The 22,793-nt window shown below is 35.1% G+C and overlaps 2 protein-coding genes across 2 annotated transcripts; both read left to right on the top strand.

Annotated features, from left to right (window-relative positions):
• The first annotated feature begins 130 nt into the window (after nt 1-130).
• Nucleotides 131-10,717, top strand: sf3a1 (splicing factor 3a, subunit 1). The gene is made up of 16 exons (XM_056463125.1): nt 131-195; nt 319-409; nt 1,678-1,787; nt 1,880-2,078; nt 2,240-2,497; nt 3,221-3,295; nt 3,922-4,072; nt 4,403-4,599; nt 4,725-4,842; nt 6,064-6,371; nt 6,800-7,039; nt 7,146-7,353; nt 8,278-8,438; nt 8,551-8,652; nt 8,771-8,842; nt 9,910-10,717. Exons 2-16 carry the CDS (start codon nt 362-364, stop codon nt 10,009-10,011), a joined length of 2,349 nt encoding a protein of 782 aa, XP_056319100.1. The 5' UTR covers nt 131-195; nt 319-361; the 3' UTR covers nt 10,012-10,717.
• Nucleotides 10,718-10,789: 72 nt separating this feature from the next.
• On the top strand, nt 10,790-22,324 carry pold2 (polymerase (DNA directed), delta 2, regulatory subunit). The gene is made up of 11 exons (XM_056463127.1): nt 10,790-10,933; nt 11,068-11,283; nt 11,385-11,506; nt 11,833-11,956; nt 13,215-13,329; nt 13,544-13,742; nt 15,353-15,433; nt 19,051-19,208; nt 19,286-19,413; nt 21,549-21,650; nt 22,065-22,324. The coding sequence occupies exons 2-11, from the start codon at nt 11,070-11,072 to the stop codon at nt 22,223-22,225; spliced, it is 1,404 nt and encodes a 467-aa protein (XP_056319102.1). The 5' UTR covers nt 10,790-10,933; nt 11,068-11,069; the 3' UTR covers nt 22,226-22,324.
• Nucleotides 22,325-22,793: the final 469 nt, after the last annotated feature.

Below are 22,793 nucleotides of genomic sequence, written 5' to 3' on the forward strand. Positions count from 1 at the left end.
TAAATAAATTAAGAATTGTCTTGCAAGATCATGCGTCCTGGCTCTATTTACATCAGGTTTCCATAGCTGCGTGAAGCCATCACTATTGAACAGCATTTCCCACAATCCCTCTTTTCTTTGAGACCGGAAGTTATTTCGTTTGTCTGTCGGTTGTACGTTTTGTGTTGTGTGTGTGTGGCTGTTGGCTAACGAGAGGTAAGTAAGTTATGTAAAACTGCCTTCATAATTTATATAATTTCAGCCATTCTTACAACGATAAGTGTTTCTTTTTCATAACGGTTGAGTTTGTAACTTTACATAACTCTGCATTTTATTCAGTAACGTTTGAATCAGACAGAGAAGAGTCGGTAGTGTCGCAGTCATGCCGCCTGGGCCTGTGCAGATCATGCAGCCGGAGCTGAATAACAAGGTATGAAGCTATCATTTATTACTTTCATAGACACGATGGGTAGGTTCGTCTCATTTATATTCGTCTGCTTACATTTTCGTCTTTCATAAGTATAATAGTGGGCAATTTTGTTTAGAGTAGAAGAATGACTAACGTTAGTTTAAAGTCAGAACTTTAATAAATATCTGTTTTGTTTTCTTTTGCAGCTGTCGTTGTATATATTCCCAGCATAATAAAACATATATTATGTAAATGTACTGTTTTATTTCCCAAAATGTGGTCAAAGTCAAGCATTTTTAAAGCTAGTAGTGTCTACTTTAATGTTTGTAAAAACAAAAGGTAATTAACAAGATAAAAATATATACTTTTGTAAAAATTACCAAAAAAACGTATATTGACCTGTACTTATTACAAATAGTGAGTGATCGTACTGCATTTTATTATTCTTTAAACAAAGTATAAGTTTGGATAATGGATAGTTAAATTTGAAATATTTCATTTGCGTATTTTGTGGGGCTGCAATGTGGTCTTTAAATGGTCTTCTAATGTCTTCAAATTATTCTTCAGATGTTAATTGAATAATTATTCTTGTTCTTCTTTATAATGGAAAAATGTAAATATACAAATTATATGTAAGCTTATAAATATACACTTATTGTTTTGATTCTTGAATTAAAAATTAACATGCAAATTTTAATATAAAATAATATTTAAAAATTATGCATGTTTAAATTTAATGAAATTTATTGAGATTTATTGTTAAAAAATAATTAGTCTGTAATATAAATTTCTGTTTATTATGAGATTTTGTTATCACTGTTGCGAAATGAGAAAGGACAATTGTGCAATTATAATAAAGATAAATAATTTTAAGGACCATTTACAGTGAGAAGTGTATTATGTTGTACAATAGAAACACATTTGGCTGCAGTAATTCCAATTCGCTTGAATTTCTCTGTCTATCTGATATGGGATTCTCACGTAAAATGGTGAAGTTTTCTGAGATTGACACCACAAGTATCAGCTGTGCTTCAATATTTGTGTAATAAATGAAACTGTGGCGTTCAACCAGAAACACACCTCGAATATAGAGACTGTATTTAAATTATATTTTAGAGGTCTTAAAATTCACACACAATAGTCCACATCACAGTTTCATTTGGAGGACAGGATTTGTTGTACATTGTATAATTAATTCCATATTTATGACTGTATTATGTGATATTTGTTTGTGTTTTCTGCATTACTTTGCTTATTTTAAATAAGCTGTGCAATGATTTAATCAACAGCCCGAAGAACCAAAAGAAGAAACTCCAGCCACAAAGCCCATAGTGGGAATCATCTACCCTCCTCCTGAAGTGCGAAACATTGTTGACAAGACCGCCAGCTTCGTAGCCAGGTTTGACATCCTATCACATATATCATGTAGTTCAGCATTTAATTTGTGAACTTTTATTAAATCAATAATTGATTCAATTTAATTTTTCAAAGGAATGGACCCGAGTTTGAGGCCAGAATTCGACAGAATGAGATCAACAACCCAAAATTTAACTTCCTCAACCCGAGCGACCCTTACCATGCCTACTACCGACACAAGGTCAATGAGTTCAAGGAGGGCAAAGCTCAGGAACCATCCGCAGCCGTTCCTAAAGTCATGCAACAAGCAGCATCTCAGCAGCTTCCTCAGAAGGTCAGCAACTTCTCGTGGCTTTTTAATATAAATATTGCCAATAATATGGATGTATACAGATAGTTCTATAATAGTTAGAATCAAGCCATAATCCAGTAGACATATTTAAAAACTTTTAATAGATTTCTATGTTATAAAGAGCTTATGTTTTTGTGATTTAGGTTCAAGCACAGGTGATCCATGAGACAGTCGTGCCAAAAGAGCCTCCACCTGAGTTTGAGTTCATCGCTGACCCTCCCTCCATCTCAGCCTTTGACTTGGATGTGGTGAAACTGACCGCACAGTTTGTTGCCCGTAACGGCCGTCAGTTTCTCACACAACTGATGCAGAAGGAGCAGAGGAACTACCAGTTTGACTTCCTGCGGCCACAGCACAGTCTGTTTAACTACTTCACAAAACTAGTGGAGCAGTATACGAAGGTGAAATATACTTCGTAGTAATGCTAAGGGCTTATTGGTTTGCAAAGAGATTAGAAGTGTTCAGTATTTATTTCCAATAATAATAATTTTGATTGAGGTTTAAAAAATGCAAGCTCATAACAACTGTCAATAAATTTGCAAAAAATATTATTAAAACCCTTTTATTACATTTGTGAAGGCAAAAGTGTTTGCATTTTGAAGATACATTAGGGCTGGGAAAATAATTGGTGATTTTCATGCACATTTTGTCAATAAAGCAATGAAAGTAAAGTAAGGTACATTCAGATGGAGCAGCATTTACCACACATAATTCACTATAAAGCTACACAACTTGCAACACTTGATGAATATGCAGTTGTGTCTTTATTAGTTGGACTGAAAAAGCAAAAGCAGTTAAAGTTTCTGTTTCAACAATACTCTGGGGATTTCTTTTGGTATTCTGAGTTTCTGTAAGAGCGGCCTCAGGTTTATTACTGATCATACTGTGCTTTTCTGACAAGATGTGCATGACAAATGTAGCTTTGCTAAATGGTGTTTGTGATTTACTTTAGATTTATTGACCAGCCCTGAGATATATTTCTAGTTCAGTAATATCACACAAACAAATAGTTTTTTCCAAAAAAATCAATTGCAATTGTGAAATCCCCAAATGCAAAACACAGGTTACAAATACAAGTTATTCAAGTGAGACATTAAATAACTTGTTTGATTGTTTTTTTGCAGGTTTTGATTCCTCCAAAAGGTCTTCTGCTGAAACTGAAGAAAGAAGCAGAGAATCCTCGAGAGGTCTTGGACCAGGTAATCAAATGTATAAATGAATATAAAAATTCTAAATTTCAGGTCACACAGGGTGTGAATGAAAACATAACATAAGATATCGGTAGCCCTAAAAGTATTCTTGGAGCTTTGAATGATTACAGTTTAGCCACTGAAGTTCCATGGATTGTTTTAACAATGTCTTTGATTTCTTTTTTGGACTTTTAATGTCTCATGAGTATTGCTGCCTATAGATGATAGGATCTAAATCTCTAAGATAAAATCTTTTAAATATTAAATAGTTGTGTTCTGAAGATTAAAGGATGATTGGAACAACATGAGGATGAACAATTAATAACAGAATTAAAATTAATGGGTGAACTAACCTTTAATAGATAAAGAGTTTTAGAAGACACATTTTACCAAAGCCATATACATTTGATCAGGTCTTGGTTTTCCTGAGAATAGAACCCATAATATTGGACGGCATGCTCTGCTGTTATAGAGACAGGAAAGTCTTGTAACAACTTCTGGTCAATCAGAGAGCTGAACTAAAATAGCTAAATATGATTGATATATTTATGCAAGTCTTTTAATTATGAAAATCACAAAAAAAATCCTGTATGCTCAGTTATCCAGTCAAATCACATTGTTCCCTTGCGTTGAAGGTGAGGTATCGTGTGGAATGGGCCAAATTCCAGGAACGAGAGAGGAAGAAGGAAGAGGAGGAGCGAGAGAAGGAGAGAGTGGCATATGCTCAGATTGACTGGCATGACTTTGTTGTGGTGGAGACTGTTGACTTTCAGCCTAATGAACAAGGTAAGCATGTGTAACACAGGATATTTCAGGGGTTTGCACAAAGATTCAGTTGCACCAGAAGAAAGCTCTCAATTTTGTATGTTTTGTTATTAGATTTTTAAAAATTAATAATATTAATATTACTGTACATAATTGTATTTCTGGGTTAGTATATCGATTAAAATATTTGTAGTTTTGGTAATACTATTTTTTTGTTAATTACTATATTATAGTAGTACTATTACAATATTATATATCATTAATAGGTTTAATTGTGTTTTTGTCTTACCTAAATTCTACATTTAATAATATAGTGCATATTATTAATTATTACTCTTATGCATTTTACAGGTAATTTCCCTCCTCCAACAACTCCCGAGGAGCTGGGTGCTCGTATCCTGATCCAGGAGCGATATGAGAAGTTTGGAGAGAGTGAGGAGGTGGAGATGGAGGTGGAGAGCGAAGATGAAGAGGATGAGAGAGAGCGCAGAGAAGATGGACATGCAGCTCAGCCTGACCAGGACACACAGCTGCAGGACATGGACGAGGTGAGACAGACCAGACAAATCTTATTCCATGTTCCATATTATTGTAGTAGCGTGGATGAGCAGTTTGTAGAAGTGGGATGAATATTTTTCTGACTGATTAGCATTTATTCTTCCACTCTCAATAGGGCTCTGATGAGGATGATGATGGCATGAAAGCTCCTCTGCCTCCTGATAACCCCCTGCCACCACCTTTGCCCCCCACCCCAGACCAGGTTATCATTCGCAAAGACTACGACCCCAAGGGTGAGATTTTTTTAAAAAGCATACTAAAAGGACATCTATCATTTGGTTCACTCATTCAGGGAATTGTTTGAATTTGTTTACTAGAAAGAAGTGTTGAAGTTTAGAAAGTGCTTCGATTATTAAATAACGCCCTTTAAACTGCTTAAAAAGGCGTTAAGTGGAAAGTTTATTTATATAGCACATTTCATACACAATGGTAATTAAAAGTGCTTTACATAAACAAGAATAAAATAAACAAGTATAAGAAAACAAAGAATAAAATAATTGTTGTTGTCTGCGCCAATAGCCTAGTAGTTAAGTGTGTCGACATATAGCAACAAAGTGCTTATGATGACCTGAGTTCAATTCCCGGCTAAAGGTCCTTTGCGGATCCTTCCACTTTCTCTCTGCTTCACACAACTTCCTGTGAATACTCTCCATTGTCCTATTAATCAAAGGTTAAAAACCCCTAAAAATAATTATAAAAAAGATGAAAATGGAATTGTTCTGCTTTCATAATAATTGATTTTACCAAATAGGGGGTAATTAACTATTTAATTAAAATTAAATATTTTAGCTTGTTCATCAAATTAAAGCTAACTCCATGGAGATTGCCACTTCGTAGGAGAACATGCATATCATTTAAAATAAATATACATTTATTAAGATAAAAGATTAAAAATGACACATTTAAGATGGAGGTAAATTACTTATAAAAGGGTAAATGCCATTAAATCATTATTAGGCTTGGGGTAAACATCATAGAAAATGTTGTTTTAGAATACTGTACTATATGTATTTATAGTTACTAATAACGTTTTTAACCTAATAAACTTTTCTGATTTTGATTGTAGTGCAATAATGTGCACCTTTTGTAAAACTGCTTTGAAATAATAATTATTGTGAAAAGTGCTATAAGCATAAACTTGAATTGAATTGAACTATAGAATACTATAACAAATAGCATCTAAACAGCATCTTGTAAAGTGCTGTAAAAGTTTGAAAATGCTTCTGAAAAGTACTTCTAGCGCTTTAATTTGACTTTATAGAAGATGTAGGAACCGTGTTTTATGTAAAATTGAAAAATATGCTTTGATTTCTATTTTGTATTTATTTATTTGTGTATATTTTTCTAATGTAATTTAAAATTATTTTTTTCCATGAATATAGTCTTGAATGCAGAGAAAGCATTAAATTAAACAAATAACTAACTAACTGATTTTCTGTCTATTCCCCCCTAAGCTTCTAAGCCTCTTGCTCCGGTGGCCACCCCTGACGAATACCTCATCTCCCCCATCACGGGTGAGAAGATCCCAGCCAGTAAGATGCAGGAGCACATGCGCATAGGCTTGCTGGACCCCCGCTGGCTGGAGCAGCGTGACCGTAGCATCCGAGAGCGTCAGATTGAGGAGGAGGTGTACGCTCCCGGCCTGGATATCGAGAGCAGCCTGAAGCAGCTGGCCGAGAGACGTACTGATATCTTCGGTGTGGAAGAAACGGCCATCGGTAAGAAGATCGGAGAAGAGGAGATACAGAAACCAGAGGAGAAGGTGAGAGACCTAAAAGTCCACAGAACCAAAACTGTGCTCCTAGCTAAAAAAAAAACATACACAAAGCATATTTTTTGGGTTATACTTGTGTTCTTTAGGCAAATTAGATAGAAAATGATTAACATTCTGTTCTAATTTATGACGGCAAAAGGTATTTTTGACAAATGAGTAAAACATGGTTTGAAAGATAGTTCTCTCACTAAACAGACTCTATGCACAAAACATTTTTAAGCCAGCCAAACAAATTCTGTTAAGGTTGGTGTGACTTTATCTTAGTCAATGCTGTTAAATAATCCTAATAAAATTGGTGTAACATCTGAATATAGTCCGTTAAATACTAAACATTCATTTAGTCGTTCAGGCATAACACAAGATGAACAGATCTTGAGGATGACATGTGTCTAACAGCTCTTCCTTTCCCTCTGCAGGTCACCTGGGATGGTCACTCAGGCAGTATGGCTCGTACCCAGCAGGCAGCTCAGGCTAACATCACCCTGCAGGAGCAGATTGAAGCCATCCACAAAGCTAAAGGCCTGGTGCAGGAGGATGACAGCAAGGAGAAGATTGGCCCCAGCAAGCCCAATGAAATCCCTCAACCACCCATGCCTTCAATTCCTCCCAGCATGCCCAAACCCACCCCGCCAATCAACATCCCCAGGCCCACATCTGTGAGTCTCATTCTTCTCTTCTGTCCAAGAGTGTTGAAAAACTGATTATGTTAAAAACCGTATTGAAAATCTGCTAGTCCTCACTTAATGTTCATATGTATTTCAGATGGCACCTCCAGTACGGACCACCTTGCTCCCAGCTGTGCCTGTCATACCCAGGCCTCCAGTGACTTCTGTGGTGCGTTTGGCCCCTGGACAAGTTTTGGCCCCCATGCCACCCATGCTTCACGCCCCACGCATTAATGTGGTGCCCATGCCACCTTCTGGACCTCATATTATGGCACCCAGACCTCCACCTATGGTCGTCCCTGCAGGTCAGTCTTAGGAAACACAGATCTGTTTTGTAGATGCTTGGTAATTTTAAAGACACATTCAAATCAATAATAAATGTTTTTTTTAATAATATAACAAGATGTAAAATATATATTTAATTTACATCTTAAATATTTAATTATTGTGTTTTTTTAATTTAACCTATGTTAGTTTAATAGTTTTCAATTGTTTTTATTCCATTAATAAACTCACTATTGCTATTTTAGTGAGTGTAAGGCACATTTTTATTATTAAAAAATATTATTACACATATATTATTATGTTTGAAAACTTGGAATAATTTGCATTTATAAACGATTTATTTAAAATCCATGCTCATCAGGGCCGCACTTATTAGATAAACTGCATTAAAAACAATAATATTGTGAATTTATGGTTTAAATTGACTAATAATAATGATAATCTGCACATTAGAATGATTTCAGAAAGATCATTTGACATTGAGGACAGGAGCTAGTGACAAATTCAGCTTTGGCATCCGAGGAATAACTGACCTTGTATAATATATAAAATACAAATATAATTAATTATATAATTAATAATATATATATTTTTTTACTTATATAATTATTTATAATGAATACATTATTTTCAGAATATTGCTTTTTTTGTATTATTTTAAATCAGTTTTTTTTATCAAATAAATGCAGCCTTGGTGAACATTAGTGACTTTAGAAACATTTATTTATTTCAAGTGATTCACTTTTAAATCTATTAATGTTTGTTGTATTTATAATAACAAAAAAGTTATATATAAGTATTAGTTAAAGAATAATAATGTTGCTACATGATTAAATAAATGGTGTACTAATTAAATGAACTAATGTATGTAGTAATATTTAAACTTTATAAATGGATTTCTTGTAATCAACCTACATTTACTCATCCTTTTTTCTATTCTCCAGCATTTGTACCTGCTCCCCCTGTGCCTCAACCTCCCAGTGCTGTTTCGGCCCCCATGCCTCCTGCTCATCCTCCACCTCCTCACGACGACGAGCCTTCCAGCAAGAAAATGAAGACCGAGGATAACCTGATTCCAGAGGACGAGTTCCTGCGCAGAAACAAGGTACAAAGCTCCTCTTTTTTTGTGTAAACTTAAGAGAAGCTGTTAATTATTTATTTAACAAAAATCTGTTGTGTATATATATTTCACATATTTACTATTTACTCTCCTTTAGGGACCCGTTGCAGTCAAAGTACAGGTGCCCAACATGCAAGACAAGACCGAATGGAAGTTGAGTGGACAAGTGCTGAACTTCAACCTGCCTCTCACAGATCAGGTAACAACTTTGACTGTTTTATATCATTATGTACAAAACTGTACACATTTTAAACGCTAACTTTATATTTTCAGTGTATACAGATTATGAGCGCTAATCAAAATGTTTTGTGCCTCAGGTGTCTGTCATCAAGGTTAAGATCCATGAAGCCACTGGTATGCCTGCCGGAAAGCAGAAGCTGCAGTATGAGGTACTTTACTATAGCTTAATTGCAATCTTGAGATGTTACTTTTAGGAGTTCATTGTTTAAAGTGCCCCATTGTGCTTTTTAAATTTTACTTGGTGTAATGTAACTGTGAATGTAAACAGTCTGGAAAGTTTTAAAGTTCAAATTTAACAAATAGTGTAAGAGATTCAGTTCCATAATATATTAGCATCTGCGTATAACATCTACTTAAACCTGCCCTTAAACTTAAGTATATGCTGTCCCATTCATGCTCAGCTGAAACATTTATTGTCGGGACAGAATGTTTATTTTAGTTTATTAATTCATTTTCACAAACATTTGTTCTAAGCACTAAAGCTGTGAAATTAGTCTCTTTTTTTTGTATACTTATTATTTTTAATTATTTTTATTATTTTTATTTGTATTCTTATTATTATGATGAGAGAAGAATGGGATCAGTGCTTAAAAAATAAACTATGATATCCAGCCAGTAAAAAAACAACAAACAATTTTAACAAAAAAATAGGGCACATGGCTCACACATGGACATTTAGTAAAAGGAGAAGTTCCCAAAATGTCAATATTGCAATGCCCTATTTTAATGTTATCAGACAATGATTTTTATCTGGAGAGACTTTAAAGGAAATATTTTTAAACGTGAATTCTTTAAAAATTGTAGAATTTTTGATCAAAAGTAAACCTTAAATGGTTTTAGATTTTTGTCTTCCATATTATTATCAGTATTTTTTTGTCTTGTTTTATTATTATTTATGTATTTTATCTTATGTATTTTAGCTTTTGATGTATTTTTATTGTTATAGTTTTTTTAATATTATTGAAAAGTTTTTTTTTATAAAATGTAAATTTTATCTAGTTTTGCCATGAAATAGCCAGCAAAGCTGATAAGGCAATAAATTCAAGCTCTCTCTGTTATGATGAGAATTTGCAAGATGATGAGAGTGCAAAATTCAGTCATTTGGAGCACTTCAAACTGAAAAATAATCAAAACAGTTATTCTTCTTAGTTATAACATTTGTTTTATTTTATATTGCTCTTTTTTTTAAATCTAACCTTTTCTTTGAATTCTCCAGGGTATTTTCATCAAAGATTCCAACTCTCTGGCTTATTACAACATGAACAATGGAGCCGTCATCCATCTGGCCCTTAAGGAGAGAGGAGGAAGGAAGAAGTAGATCACTCATGTTTTCTCACGTCCAAATTCTCCATGTTTATTACAAAGCATATAATCCTGTTTCATTTGTACACGTTACAGAACTAGTGCTGTGCTCTGTAGAAAAATTGTAAAACAAACTGTCATCATCAGTGTCTTGTGGTATTTAGTGTATGAATGATTAAATAACACGAATAACACCAGTGATGATCTCCTAGCTGTAACTGTATTTAGCTTGTTTTTAGTTGCACTTCTTTGATTTGAAGTGACACTTCTTTGATTTGAATCTCTGATTCGAAACATTTTGTGGGACACAAATATTTGTTTCTTATGAAAACATACCTAATAAATTACAATAAGAAACGTCGTCTGTCACTTGTTTTTTTTTCTTTCACAAATACTTTTATTTAATTTTTTTTATTTTAAATAAAAGTATTAAGAGTAAAGCATTGCTCAAACGTATTATCAATGAATATACCTCTAAAGGTTGGTTTCGCAAACAGGGTGTAAGCGAGAACTAGGTCTTCTCTAAATTATGAAATTAAGCAGCTTTTTATGAAAATTACCAAGGATGTTTTTCTATAGGCTTTGTGTCAAGTTTTTTTTATTATTTAGACGGCTCATATATGCTATTTACTCTAGGATTGACTGTCCTTGTTCCTGTCTTTGTAAGCTGGGGTATGTCATGAACAACACTTCTCAAATAAATAAATTATTTTAGTGTACAATGGTCTCAACTTTTAATTTCTGTGACTTTTATTTTGAAAGAGTGTCTTTACAGGAACTAGCGTCACATTTTCATGAGGTCATAGGTGAAACATTTAGCGGGAGATACCAAAAAAATCATCGAAGAAGGTCGATCTGATGTTTATTTTGTCCCACCTTATTACTGACTAGATTGACCATATACCATAGGAAAAACAATACGACAAATTACAGATAAGGTAAGAAAGTGCCGCTATTTTCCTGTTAAGTTAGCATCCAGAAGCTTCTCAATGTATCCTATTGTATTCGTATTTTATTTACGTAAAACTGTTTAAATAACGTTACTAGTTTAATGTCCAACACTTGTTTTCAGTCATGTTCTCAGACGTCCTTGAGCCGAAGGAGACATTATTGGCCGCTCCAGGTTCAGAGGAGCCCGTGTTTGAGCGCGCTGAGCCCGCATACAGCGGCTGCTCGGAGCGATTTCGCATCGGCGAGCGCAGCTTCAGCCGCCAGTATGCGCACATCTACGCCACCAGACTCATGCAGATGAGACAGATCCTCACCGAAAGAGCCACGCACAAGTGGGGTCAGAAACGTTCTAGATACTTCTGTAAAGTTACTCACATGCTCGTGTTTCTGTTGTATTTACTTGAATCACTTTGAAACGTAAATGAATGTGTGTGACAGGTTCTGAGGTGCCCATCAGGAAGCTGTGTGACCTGCAGATGGGTGAAGAGTGTGTTATAGTTGGCACCATATTCAAACACATGGAGCTGCAGCCTTCTATCCTAAGGGAGATCAGCGAGGAGGTAAAACATTAGCACATGCTGTCTTTTATTTGTTATTTTCCCCGTAATTTAATAAATATTTCAGCTAAAATTTAAATTTAATAGTCTTGGACACATCCTCTAGTAGTTTCAATGCTATGAGCTTATTTTTACAGACACACTCAAAAAGAAAGATATTTTGAAGCCTGTTAGTAACTTCTTGTCAGATTGAAGTTCATAGTTGGAAAACGCTACCAACATTCTTCAAATTGTCCTTATTTGTGTTCAGCAGGAAAAGGGAATTTTGAATTGGTAAGTTGACCTAATTTCTATTTGTGAGTAAATGATCTCTTCAATGTTTCTTTTAGCACAATCTATTGCCACAGCCACCTCGTGCTAAATACATCAGCCAGTCAGATGAGCTTATTTTGGAGGATGAACTGCAGAGGATCAAACTGGAGGGCAACATCGATGCACCAAAGTTTGTTACAGGTCGGATTCAAGAAACCTAAAAGTTGATTTCTCCCAATAATAACATTCTGCTATTAATTACTCGCTCATGTTGTTCTAAACTTCTGAGACAATTTTGACAGAGACATTTTTAGTCTTTGAAACACTAATTAAGATCTTTTAGATCAGGGAGTGCCCGAACTCAGTCCTGGAGGGCCGGTGTCCTGCATAGTTTAACTCCAACTTCCTTCAACACACGTCCCTGGAAGTTTCTAGTATACCGAGAAAAAGCTTGATTGGCTAATTCTGTTCTGTCCAATTGAGGTTAGAACTAAACTTGACAGGACACCGGCCCTCCAGGACTGAGTTTGCGCACCCCTGGTTTATATGAAATCTGACAGCTCCCTCATCCTTCATAGACATCAAGTTTTCGGACTCATTCAAAATTCAGAAAAAAATCATTCAAATCCGTTTCTGGCCTTGAATGCATATTATTGGCTTCCGTCTTTCACGTGATGATTGAAAGACTCAAACCCGATAGTAGACTCGAAAAAGGAACTAATCTTCTACTCCACCTGCACATTGTGGATATACACGAATGAACGAATCACTCCCAGAGAGGTTTCATTATTCTCCAGTCACACAAAAGATTTGTTCATAATAAATGAATTATTCAAGAACGACCCATCACTAATGCCTTCAGTGGTTGAATTGAAATATTGTGAAGCTACGGGAATACTTTTATGTGAACATAAAACAAAAATAATTTTTCTCCAGAATTTCTTCTTCTCAGTGTCAGTATATTGCTCAGATTCACAAGCACTGTGTACTTATGTAAACCCCGAATGGCCATACCGCACATGACTTTTTTAAAAAAAATATATATTAAGAAAGCCAAAGCACACCTGAGATTTGTCATTAAGAGGACGGCAATCTAGTGAATGTGTGTCCTATACTGACACGGAGGAGAAGAAACAGTTTTTAAGTCATTATGTTTTGTTTTATGAGCTCACAAAAGTGTTCTAGTAGCTTAATCAAATTCTGAGTAAAACATTGAAGTCTTGTGGTCTGTTTTAAATATGTTTGTGGTTATTTGAATGAGTCTGGAACTGTCTATGGAAGATGAGAGAGCTCTCAGTTTTGACCTAAACTATATTAATTTATGTTCCAAAGATGAACAAAGATCTTTGGAATGACACTAGGGTGAGTAATTAATAAACAAGCCCTTTCAGGAACCTTCTCAACATTTTTAATTCAATGGATAGCAAATCAGAATTGTGATTTTGAAATCTGATTTTAGGTAGTGTCATTGCCATAAAGGGTGCAGAACAGAATGATGGGAAATTCACTGTTGAAGACTTCTGCATGGCTGATGTTCCTCCCCAGACACCCAGACAACCTCTCAGCTCAGACAGGTACAGAAACACACCTGAACTAGGGTGTATCTCTGCACAAAACCAATGATTTTGTACATACTTATAAGTTAAAGTCGCTTGATTGTGGGGATATGGAGCGATATTTCTTGCACATTACTGTAATATTAAGTGTACAATTAACAACAGTGCTATGAAATGTTAAATGTTACTAAGGTTCATACCTGGTATTAAGATCATGTTGATGTTGCTTCAGGTTTGTGCTTCTCGCCTCTGGCCTGGGATTGAACGGCAGCAGAGCAGACAGCATGATGGGATTGCAGCTTCTGGTTGACATGGTAACCGGTCAGCTTGGAGATGAGGGGGAGCAGAGCGGTGCAGCGTCCATATCTAGAGTCATTCTAGCTGGAAACCTGCTGAGTCGAAGCACTCAGGACAAAGACTCCACTACCAAGGTATACAAATAACACTTTCCAGTCAGCACATGTCAAACATTTTAAGTCAAATTCTGTGATATTTTATTTGCTCAAACTGGGCTGTAGGCCATAGCTCCATTAAGAAAGTTATGTTTTATACATAAATGTACCTTAGAAAAAAATATGTCCATCTTTAGACAATACTCAAGACACCGATATATTTTAAGATAAGTTAGTGCCATTTTCTTTGTTCAAACAGCCCAGGCCTTATTTTTAGTCTGGGACTTAAAATAAAACTAGGGGTTAGTGAATAAATTATGAGTTAAAGATGCTGTTTGTAAGTTTTTGACTCTTCTAAAGCATAAAAATAACATAATATATTTGCAGATATTTAAGAAATATGTTAAGTGAACATTCTTGTTTATCTGGAAAACTATGCTGAAGTCAGATATTCTGCCTTGAAAATGTGTTTTTTTGGTTCTTTTAACCCACCCCCTGCCAGTTAGCCAAATATATTTCAGCACCGCGGGCTGCCTTGTTGGAAAACAGCATATTTCATTCATTCATTCAGAAAGGCTCTTAAAGCATGAGTCCATGACCGAAATGCGACCTCTAGTGGATAGTAACAGCTTCTGATATTAGACGCAGATTCCCTATGAGGTTATTAATTAGCAAATAATATAAATATTACGAATGTAAACATTAGGTGAGCAGGTTACATTGTAACCCTGTGTCATAACACACTACGTGACGATATTTACAGTGATAAGCAACTTGACTATTTGCACCAGATGAAACGCAACAGAAATTTAAATACAGCCATTCAGAAGCACAGAATGTGCACTCACTCACGAAATGATAAGGTTTATAATTGAATGAATACATATTAAACCTCTTTAACATTGTTAAATGTAGATGCTGAATCGCTATGTGTTGGTTTTCAGTAACAAGCTCACATTGTTAGCATTTAACATCAAGTAAAGCACATGAGGTGTATCTGAGGTGCCATTGCTTTTATTTAGAACACAATTTAAACCAGACTTTAGGCTCGATTGTGACACTCACTCCTGTTGGTCCTCGATCTGGCAACCTGCGCTTGCTCTTGTTTTGATCCAGTAATACAATACCTAGCTTAACCACTGGGTGTCAAACTTACATACTGCACTTTTAAGGGTCAAATAATGTGCTTTGTAATGTGCATTTTTATTTGAAATTTAACAATCTTATATGCAATATGAAGACAGTGCAGGACATAGAGTAGCTCCTCCCCTTTATAAAAACAGCCAATAGCATTTTGTTTTATCACAGCTCTGCCACTAAAGGGTTGAGATCAAGCGCATCAAATGAAAGGCAATTTAGAAGCGTCTTAAAAGAGGTGATACATGTCATTTACTAGAAAGCATTTGATTGGTCTGAAGATTTTATTAGAAACTAAAGTATAAGGTGATGTAAAAAAAAAAAATCGTTGATCCATTTAGGTGAAAGTGACAAACTGCAATCTTGGGTTGTTCATATCTCCTAAATGTGAATTTTGTCAATGTTTTGGCGCACATCAGCAAATAGATGTCCTTAAATCAAACATACTGATACGAACATCTAAAATAACCTTGTTTTAATTTCATGGGATCTTTTAACTGTTCTATTTTAAGGCAAAGTACTTGACTAAGAAGACTCAAGCTGGGAGTGTGGAGGCCATCAGACTGCTGGATGAGCTTCTTATGCAGCTTGTGGTGAGTTTCACTGCCTTGTTTAAATCAGTGTTTCTCAATCACGTTCCTTGAGGACCACCAGCTCTGCACATGTTTCATGTCTCCTTAACCAAACACACCTGATTCTGATCATTGGCTCATTAGCAGAGACTGAAAGACCTGTAATGCGCGTGACCGACTGAGGCTCCGTCCGAAACCGCCAACTACTCAGTAGGTACTGCATTTAAATTTAAACATACTACTTGGCTGCTAGAAAAGTACGTTCTTTACAGCATGAATAGGAGAAGTATGAATGGAATTTGGATGTACTACATCCACCATTTTATCATGTTCACGTGACCTCGCGTCAGTTGCGTCGCGTCACTCCTATTCGTAATTTCTCTCACGCGGCATCATGGGATAGTGCAGCATGCATGGAATGCGCACTTCAGAATCTCGCCGGAAGTAGTAGGTCATCCGGATACTTCTCGCATACTGATTTTCGAATTCTATGAATTCAGACATACTACTCGGCTCACATACTAATTTTAGCGTACTATATAGTATGGAAGTATGCGGTTTTGGACGCAACAAAAGACATCCAAAAAATGCAGTGTTGGTGGTCCTCCAGGAATGTGGTTGAGAAACACTGGTTTAAACAACATGTTCCAAATGTTTTCAAACATGTATTCAGAAGGGGCATCTTTAAAAATATGACTATTATTTACATTATTTTTGTGCTTACTAAAAATTCAGTCTAAAGTTCATTGAGTTCAGTTTGATTCTGACTCTTTAATTGTTAATTCTATATGTTTTCATTATTGTTACTTGTTTTAAGTGAATTAAAAAATAATTATTGTAATTTAATGTTGCACTTCCAGCAAAACAGTTTATTACACCATTTGCTTAAAAGTACAAAAGTGAATGCATACAAACAAAAGTGTAATTTGCTAATAAAAATATTAAGAGCTAAACAACTTAAAAAGAAATCCCTGTTTTATAACTTAACGAATCCAATAATTGCAGTATTTGCTAGAACATTTAGTTTTCTATTTGCTTTTTGAGGTTATTTATTTGAGGTTTTGTACCAAATTTATATAAATATAAATAATAATAATAATAATGTTAATAATGTTTTTAGAAAATTATTACAAAAACCAGTTGCAGTATGTGACACCAACTATACTTGATTATTGCTTAAGTTATAAATATTTTGTCAAGAAAATGTTTTACATGAGGAATGACACAGTGGCTCAGTGGTTCGCACAGTCGTCTCACAGCAAGAAGGTCGCTGGTTTGAGTCCCAGCTGGGTCAGTCGGCATTTCTGTCTGGAGTTTGCATGTTCTCGCAGTGTTGGAGTGGGTTTCCTCTGGGTGCTCCGGTTTCCCCTATAGTCCAAAGACATGCGCTACAGGTGAATTGAATAAACTAAAAAAAGTGGCCATAGTATATGTGTATGTATGGGTGTTTCCCAGTACTGGGTTACAGCCAGAAGGGCATCCGCTGTGTAAAACATATGCTGGAGAATTGGCTGTTCATTCCACTGTGGCAACCCAGGTGAATAAAGGGACCAAGCCGAAGAAAAATGAATGAATGAATGTTTACATGTTAACAAAAGTGTATAATCAGATTTAATCAAAGTATATAAACATATTACTATTCCTGATGTACCTTCTCCTTTGTAAACTAATATATAGATTTTTTTTTATATTTTTAATGTTTGTCTGTAAAAAAACATGTGTAAATATCTACTACATTTTAAATGTATGTGATTTGACAAATAATCATATTTTTGTTATTATATGCAAAAAGAAAAAATGTGAAGAAAAAACACTGTCAGATATTTTTTAAGATCCTTTAATTGTTTTCTGCCTGCTCATACAGGGTGTCCGCAGGGTCTTAAAAAGTATTGAAAGTTGATCAATCAATTCTGAGAAAATTAAGGCACTTAAAAGGTATTAAATCTTAATCACAAGGTCTTAAATTTTGTTCAAGCGTTGTCCATAGTGTTTGACTCCAAAAAAAAAACATAAATATTTGTTTTCCTCCTAATATTAACAATGATCTACATGATTGGTTTGGGCCGGGGCGCGACCAGTCAAGCTCCTCCGTCCAGGTGATGTCATGTAAGTTGCAACAACGTTCCACCTGTAGCGAAACCAGGGGTGTTGCTAGACATAAAGCTCTACTGGGGCACTTGTGTATATATATATATATATATATATATATATATATATATATATATATATATATATATATATATATATATATATATATATATATATATATATATATATATATATATATATATATATATATATATATATATATATATATATATATATATATATATATATATATATATATATATATATATATATATATATATATATATATATATATAATATTTATTATAAATAAAAGTATTCTTATTATTATTATACAATTATTCTTCTAAATAATCTTAAATGTAACTGGAAAACAATGTTAAGACAACTGGAGTGATGCTAAGATAATTTAAAAATTACTTTTGCATAAATATTAATTTCATTTTAATGAAATTCTATAGACAATTCAATAAAATACAAAAAAATGTGTTATAGAATTATCTGTTGTAGACTTGACACATGGCAGATAATTAGGTTTATTAAGTCTTACCTCCCTGACTCCTCGTCCCTCCTTTTTGCTTCATACAAAAACTCTATCAGGAGGCATGCTTAATAAGATCACCACCATATTGTTTAAACTTTAGTTTTGTCGATTTGCAAAACAAAAAATGCTGTTACTCTGGTTTTACAACACATGAGCGGCGCGTAACAAGCAGGTTTACTTTTTTGGCACGCACGTTAACTACCGGGACTCGCACCAGCAGAAGAGCAGCGCGTGCGAGAGGCGCGCAGGTTCTCTGTGCACACGCAGAGATGCGTCAGTTTGCTTTTTTATTAAACACATTGCTTTTACCAGCGTTGGTTCGGTTGCACATAGAGTAACGTCTTTATTTCGGAATTACCACTCTTAATAAATACACTTGCATATGAAGTAAATCATATCTCAATGCATTTACTGGGGCACTGGAGATTTTTACAGGGGCACGTGCCCCAGTGAATTGGGTCTAGCGACACCCCTGAGCGAAACCATAGAGCGAAACAGACGGCAAAATGGGAAAACGTAAGTTTGTGTACTCCTGGTTGGAGAAAGACGAGTTTAAACAGTGGCTGAAGCCTGTCACTGAAAACAACTGCGTAATTTATTATTTCTTCCGAGCTTATCTGAGTTCTGTTGCACAGTTGTGCTCCATTTATTTATTTAACTACAACTGTTTATTAAGTTAAGGGTTTAATACTGATTAGAACTTGGAGTGGCGATGAGGTCTTCAGATATCCTAAGAAGGTCTTTAAAAAGGTATTGAAACTACCTGCTGATTGCTGCATATACCCTGTCATATAAACAGTGAAACTAATAAAACTACTGTTTCATGACATCAGTCTTTAAAAAATGTTATATATTAAGGACATCAAGCATATAACATACCACATTTCTTAGTGGTTTTCTAGTCTTCTGGTGGATTAGACTGGCTGTTATTAATAAAAATCACAATGAAATGGGTTTTACATTTTCCATCCAAGTCTGTCTAATCTCTCTGATTTATTCTCTACAGGCCTCTGTATCAGTAGATGTCATGCCTGGACAGTATGACCCAACAAACTACACCCTACCCCAGCAGCCCCTGCACCGCTGCATGTTCCCGCTCTCTATTCCCTTCCCCACCTTACAGCTGGTCAGCAACCCCTACCAAGCCATTGTAGATGGAGTCCGGTGAGTGTCTAGCCTCATGTTCATCCTCCATGAGTTAAATCAACAACACCTAATAGTCAAATGTTTTGTGTTTTCAGGTTTTTGGGCACTGCAGGACAGAATGTGAGTGATATGGTGAAGTACAGCAGTGTGGACGATCATCTGGAAATATTAGAAAGCACTCTGAGACTGCGCCATCTGGCTCCTACTGCTCCTGATACACTAGGTCTGGAAGAATTCCTCTCTCTGATTAATTATATACTGTACAGTCAGTGGAGGTCACTATTAGAGAACACTTGATTAAGACGACTTGACTTATGTGCAGAGGAAGTCAAAATTATTAGCTCTCCAGTGAAATTATCTTTTCTTTCCCCTCCAAGGAAAGGGTGACTGTTTTATATACTATTTTTTATTCCTGGGAGAATTTTATATTATTTACTTTGGCTTGGATAAAAGCAGCTTTTACATTAAAAAAAACTTTTATTTTATTTTAGATTTGATTAGATTAGATTAGATTCAACTTCATTGTCATTACACATGTACAAGTACAAGGCAACGAAATGCAGTTTAGGTCCAACCAGCAGTGCAATAGCAGCAAGTACAGGATACAGGTATAAGTTATAAAGTGCAGTTATAGAAAAACTATGGTGATATTTACAGATGGATGTACTATCAACATTATATACAGGTTGTATTAGCTATGAACAGATTTACAATAAATGAATATATGTACAGGATGCTATTAATAATCAGAAGTGTGCAGATAGATAAACATAATTACAAATGTCCATGTGCAGTGGGTATGTACAGTTCAAATAAATGAATCAGTGCAATGAATATGTGCAAACTTTAAATGTGCAAATGTTAAATAGTGCAGTGATTGTGAGGAGTATAAGTTAGAGGAGTGTGGGGGTGTATTGGGGGGCAAAAGAGTCAGTGAGGGGCAGAATTCAGTATTATAAGTCAATATTATATGGTCAATATTATAAGTCAAAACATTTTTCTTTGTTGTCTACTGAAACCACTGATATGCAATCACTAGCTTAATTATCCTATCTTGCCCAATTATCCTAATTTGCATAGTTAACATATTTTGGGGGGTGAACTGTCACTTGAACTATCAAATTACTATTAATATTATTAAAATTATTTGCTAATAACTAAGGATGGAAATAATTTTGAACATGACTGTACACTACCTGACAAAAGTCTTGTCGTCGATCCCAGTTGTAAGAGCAACAAAAAATAACTTGACTTCTAGTTGATCATTTGGAAAAGTGGCAGAAAGTAGATTTTTCTGATGAATCATCTGTTGAACTGCATCCCAATCGTCACAACTACTGCTGAAGACCAACTGGAAGCCACAAGATTCTCATAGAGATCAGTCAAGTTTGGTGAAGGAAAAATCATGTTTTGAGGATACATTCAGTTTGGGTGTGTAGGAGAGATCTGCAGAGTGGGTGGCAACATTACATTACAAACCACAGGAGAGGGCAAATTCCTCAGCAGGATAGCACTCCTCATACTTAAGCTTCTACATCAAAGTTCCTGAAAGAAAAGAAGGTCAAGGTGCTCCAGGATTGGCCAGCCCAGTCACCAGACTTAAACATTATTGAGCATGTCTGAGGTAAGATGGAAAAGACATTGAAGATGAATCCAAAGACTCTTGATGAACTCTGGGAGTCCTGCAAGAATGCTTTCTCTGCTATTCCAGATGAGTTTATTAATTAGTTATTTGAGTATAAATATATTTTATTTTGGTAAAATAAGCATAATCTAATGGCATTTGCCTTTCATATTAGCCACTTCTGATACCAACTGATCAAGTAGAAGTCAAGTAATTATTTGTTGTTCTTAACTTGATTAGGCGACAAGACTTTTGTCAGGTAGTGTGTATTACTCATGAAATAAGCTTAAACTTTGTTCCTGTTTGCATATTTTTTAAGTAGACCTAAGCTTTGACCATGAAATTTAGGAAATTGTAGGTTCTTCTCTAATTTCGATCTGCACTTTAGTTTGATTATAGTTTTTTTATTTTGAAATTAAATAAAAATGATTATTAAAAAAATTCTAAAATGACCCAGAAATACCCAGAATCATGCTAAACTTTTTTTCTCTTTACCTTTCTGATATGGAGCCTTTAGGAGTACATGGCGATGGTGAAAATATGACATGTAGATCAATTATATTATCATGTTTTGTGTTCCCATAAATGCAATTTTTACTTCCATTAAGTAAAACTAATTTTACTTTCACAACTTTTAGTTTTATTAAAAAATAAATTTACTTTTACTTTTTCCTGTTTTGTATATTCCACCGTGAACTATCATGTTACTCTGACCTGCTCTTTTGACTCTACAGGTTGTTACCCATTCTATCAGAAAGATCCCTTTATTCTGGAAGAGTGCCCTCATGTGTACTTCAGTGGAAATGCACCAACATACCAAAGTAAACGAGTCACAGGTGAGTAGAAGACTGTTTAATAAACTGGACTTTTTTTCCCATAGACTTCCATTCACATGCACGCGAATGCAGCAGACCAGAAATCCAAGCTTGTGCGACAAGTTTCGCAGTACGTTGCAATGCAAAGTTAAAGCATATGGTGAACTCTGACATGCGAAATCGCATCACATGACTGTAAGACCAATCAAAGATCAAAACATGGCCTCTCTGTACAGAAATTTTAAATATCGCTAGCTTTTTTAATGTCTAATCATTTTGTTTAATCCCGCCACTTTTCGCAGCGCCGCATGACAGAATTTTGCATGGACAAACTCTAGTGTGACGGCAGCATAACATTAACAACAGCACCATGTAACAGTGTGTGCCAGCATTTCTGACAGCTTTTTGCTTGAATTTAAAAAACATTTTTCTCAGGCCCCGAAGGACAAGATGTTCTCCTGGTAGCAATCCCAGAGTTCAGCAGCACACAGACGGCTTGTCTTGTGAACCTGCGCACTCTGGAGTGTGAGCCGATCTCTTTCTCCTCTTTTTCCACCGAGGATGACGAGGACAGTGAGATGAACATCAGCCATTAAACACCCAATTAATGACTCTTGTCTTTATAGTACTGTATTTCCTCTGACATAGACTTGCTCTTGTGCTGTTTTTGTTAATAAAGCTCCTTTTGTATGAAATACACTTTCTTTTCTTTCTTTTTTTGTGAAGTTTCTATTAACTTTTGACCTTGTGTGAATGTGGGACAATACAGTCAAAATAACCTAAAATAACTTTGTTTACCCCAAAATGACAATTCAACAGAAGAAAGAAATTCCAAACCGTTTGGAAGCACCTGAAGATTACTGCACCACTTTGCCATAGGCCTACACTTAATGTATTTTTAGGTTATATAAAGTTGTTTTTACAATATTTAATAAAGTAGTCCAATAAACAAATTGCTGTTACAATTACAAATGTGCATTGCAGAGTATTTTAAATGCCTTACTATAAAAATAAAAGGTTTTGTATTCATTAAAAGCTACCCCCAGATAGCAGATCTTCATAGAATTAACATCAACATTTGAAAGGTTTGCATCCTCAAATAGGCTCATGTGTTATTTGTATATATGTATACCTTTAAGTCATGTATTCGTTGTTTTTTTAAAT

This window comes from Danio aesculapii, chromosome 8 (genome assembly GCF_903798145.1).
Source record: "Danio aesculapii chromosome 8, fDanAes4.1, whole genome shotgun sequence".
Classification (NCBI taxonomy): Eukaryota; Metazoa; Chordata; class Actinopteri; order Cypriniformes; family Danionidae; genus Danio; species Danio aesculapii.

What these genes read in the sequence shown, in the direction of transcription:
- sf3a1 (XM_056463125.1), top strand. Translation starts at nt 362, where the DNA reads ATGCCGCCTGGGCCTGTGCAGATCATGCAGCCGGAGCTGAATAACAAG. An exon ending in ACATCCCCAGGCCCACATCT is followed by an intron (nt 7,040 to 7,145) that starts GTGAGTCTCATT and finishes TATGTATTTCAG; the next exon opens with ATGGCACCTCCAGTACGGAC. An exon ending in ACCTATGGTCGTCCCTGCAG is followed by an intron (nt 7,354 to 8,277) that starts GTCAGTCTTAGG and finishes TCTATTCTCCAG; the next exon opens with CATTTGTACCTGCTCCCCCT.
- pold2 (XM_056463127.1), top strand. Translation starts at nt 11,070, where the DNA reads ATGTTCTCAGACGTCCTTGAGCCGAAGGAGACATTATTGGCCGCTCCA. An exon ending in TGCACCAAAGTTTGTTACAG is followed by an intron (nt 11,957 to 13,214) that starts GTCGGATTCAAG and finishes ATCTGATTTTAG; the next exon opens with GTAGTGTCATTGCCATAAAG. An exon ending in AGCTTCTTATGCAGCTTGTG is followed by an intron (nt 15,434 to 19,050) that starts GTGAGTTTCACT and finishes TATTCTCTACAG; the next exon opens with GCCTCTGTATCAGTAGATGT.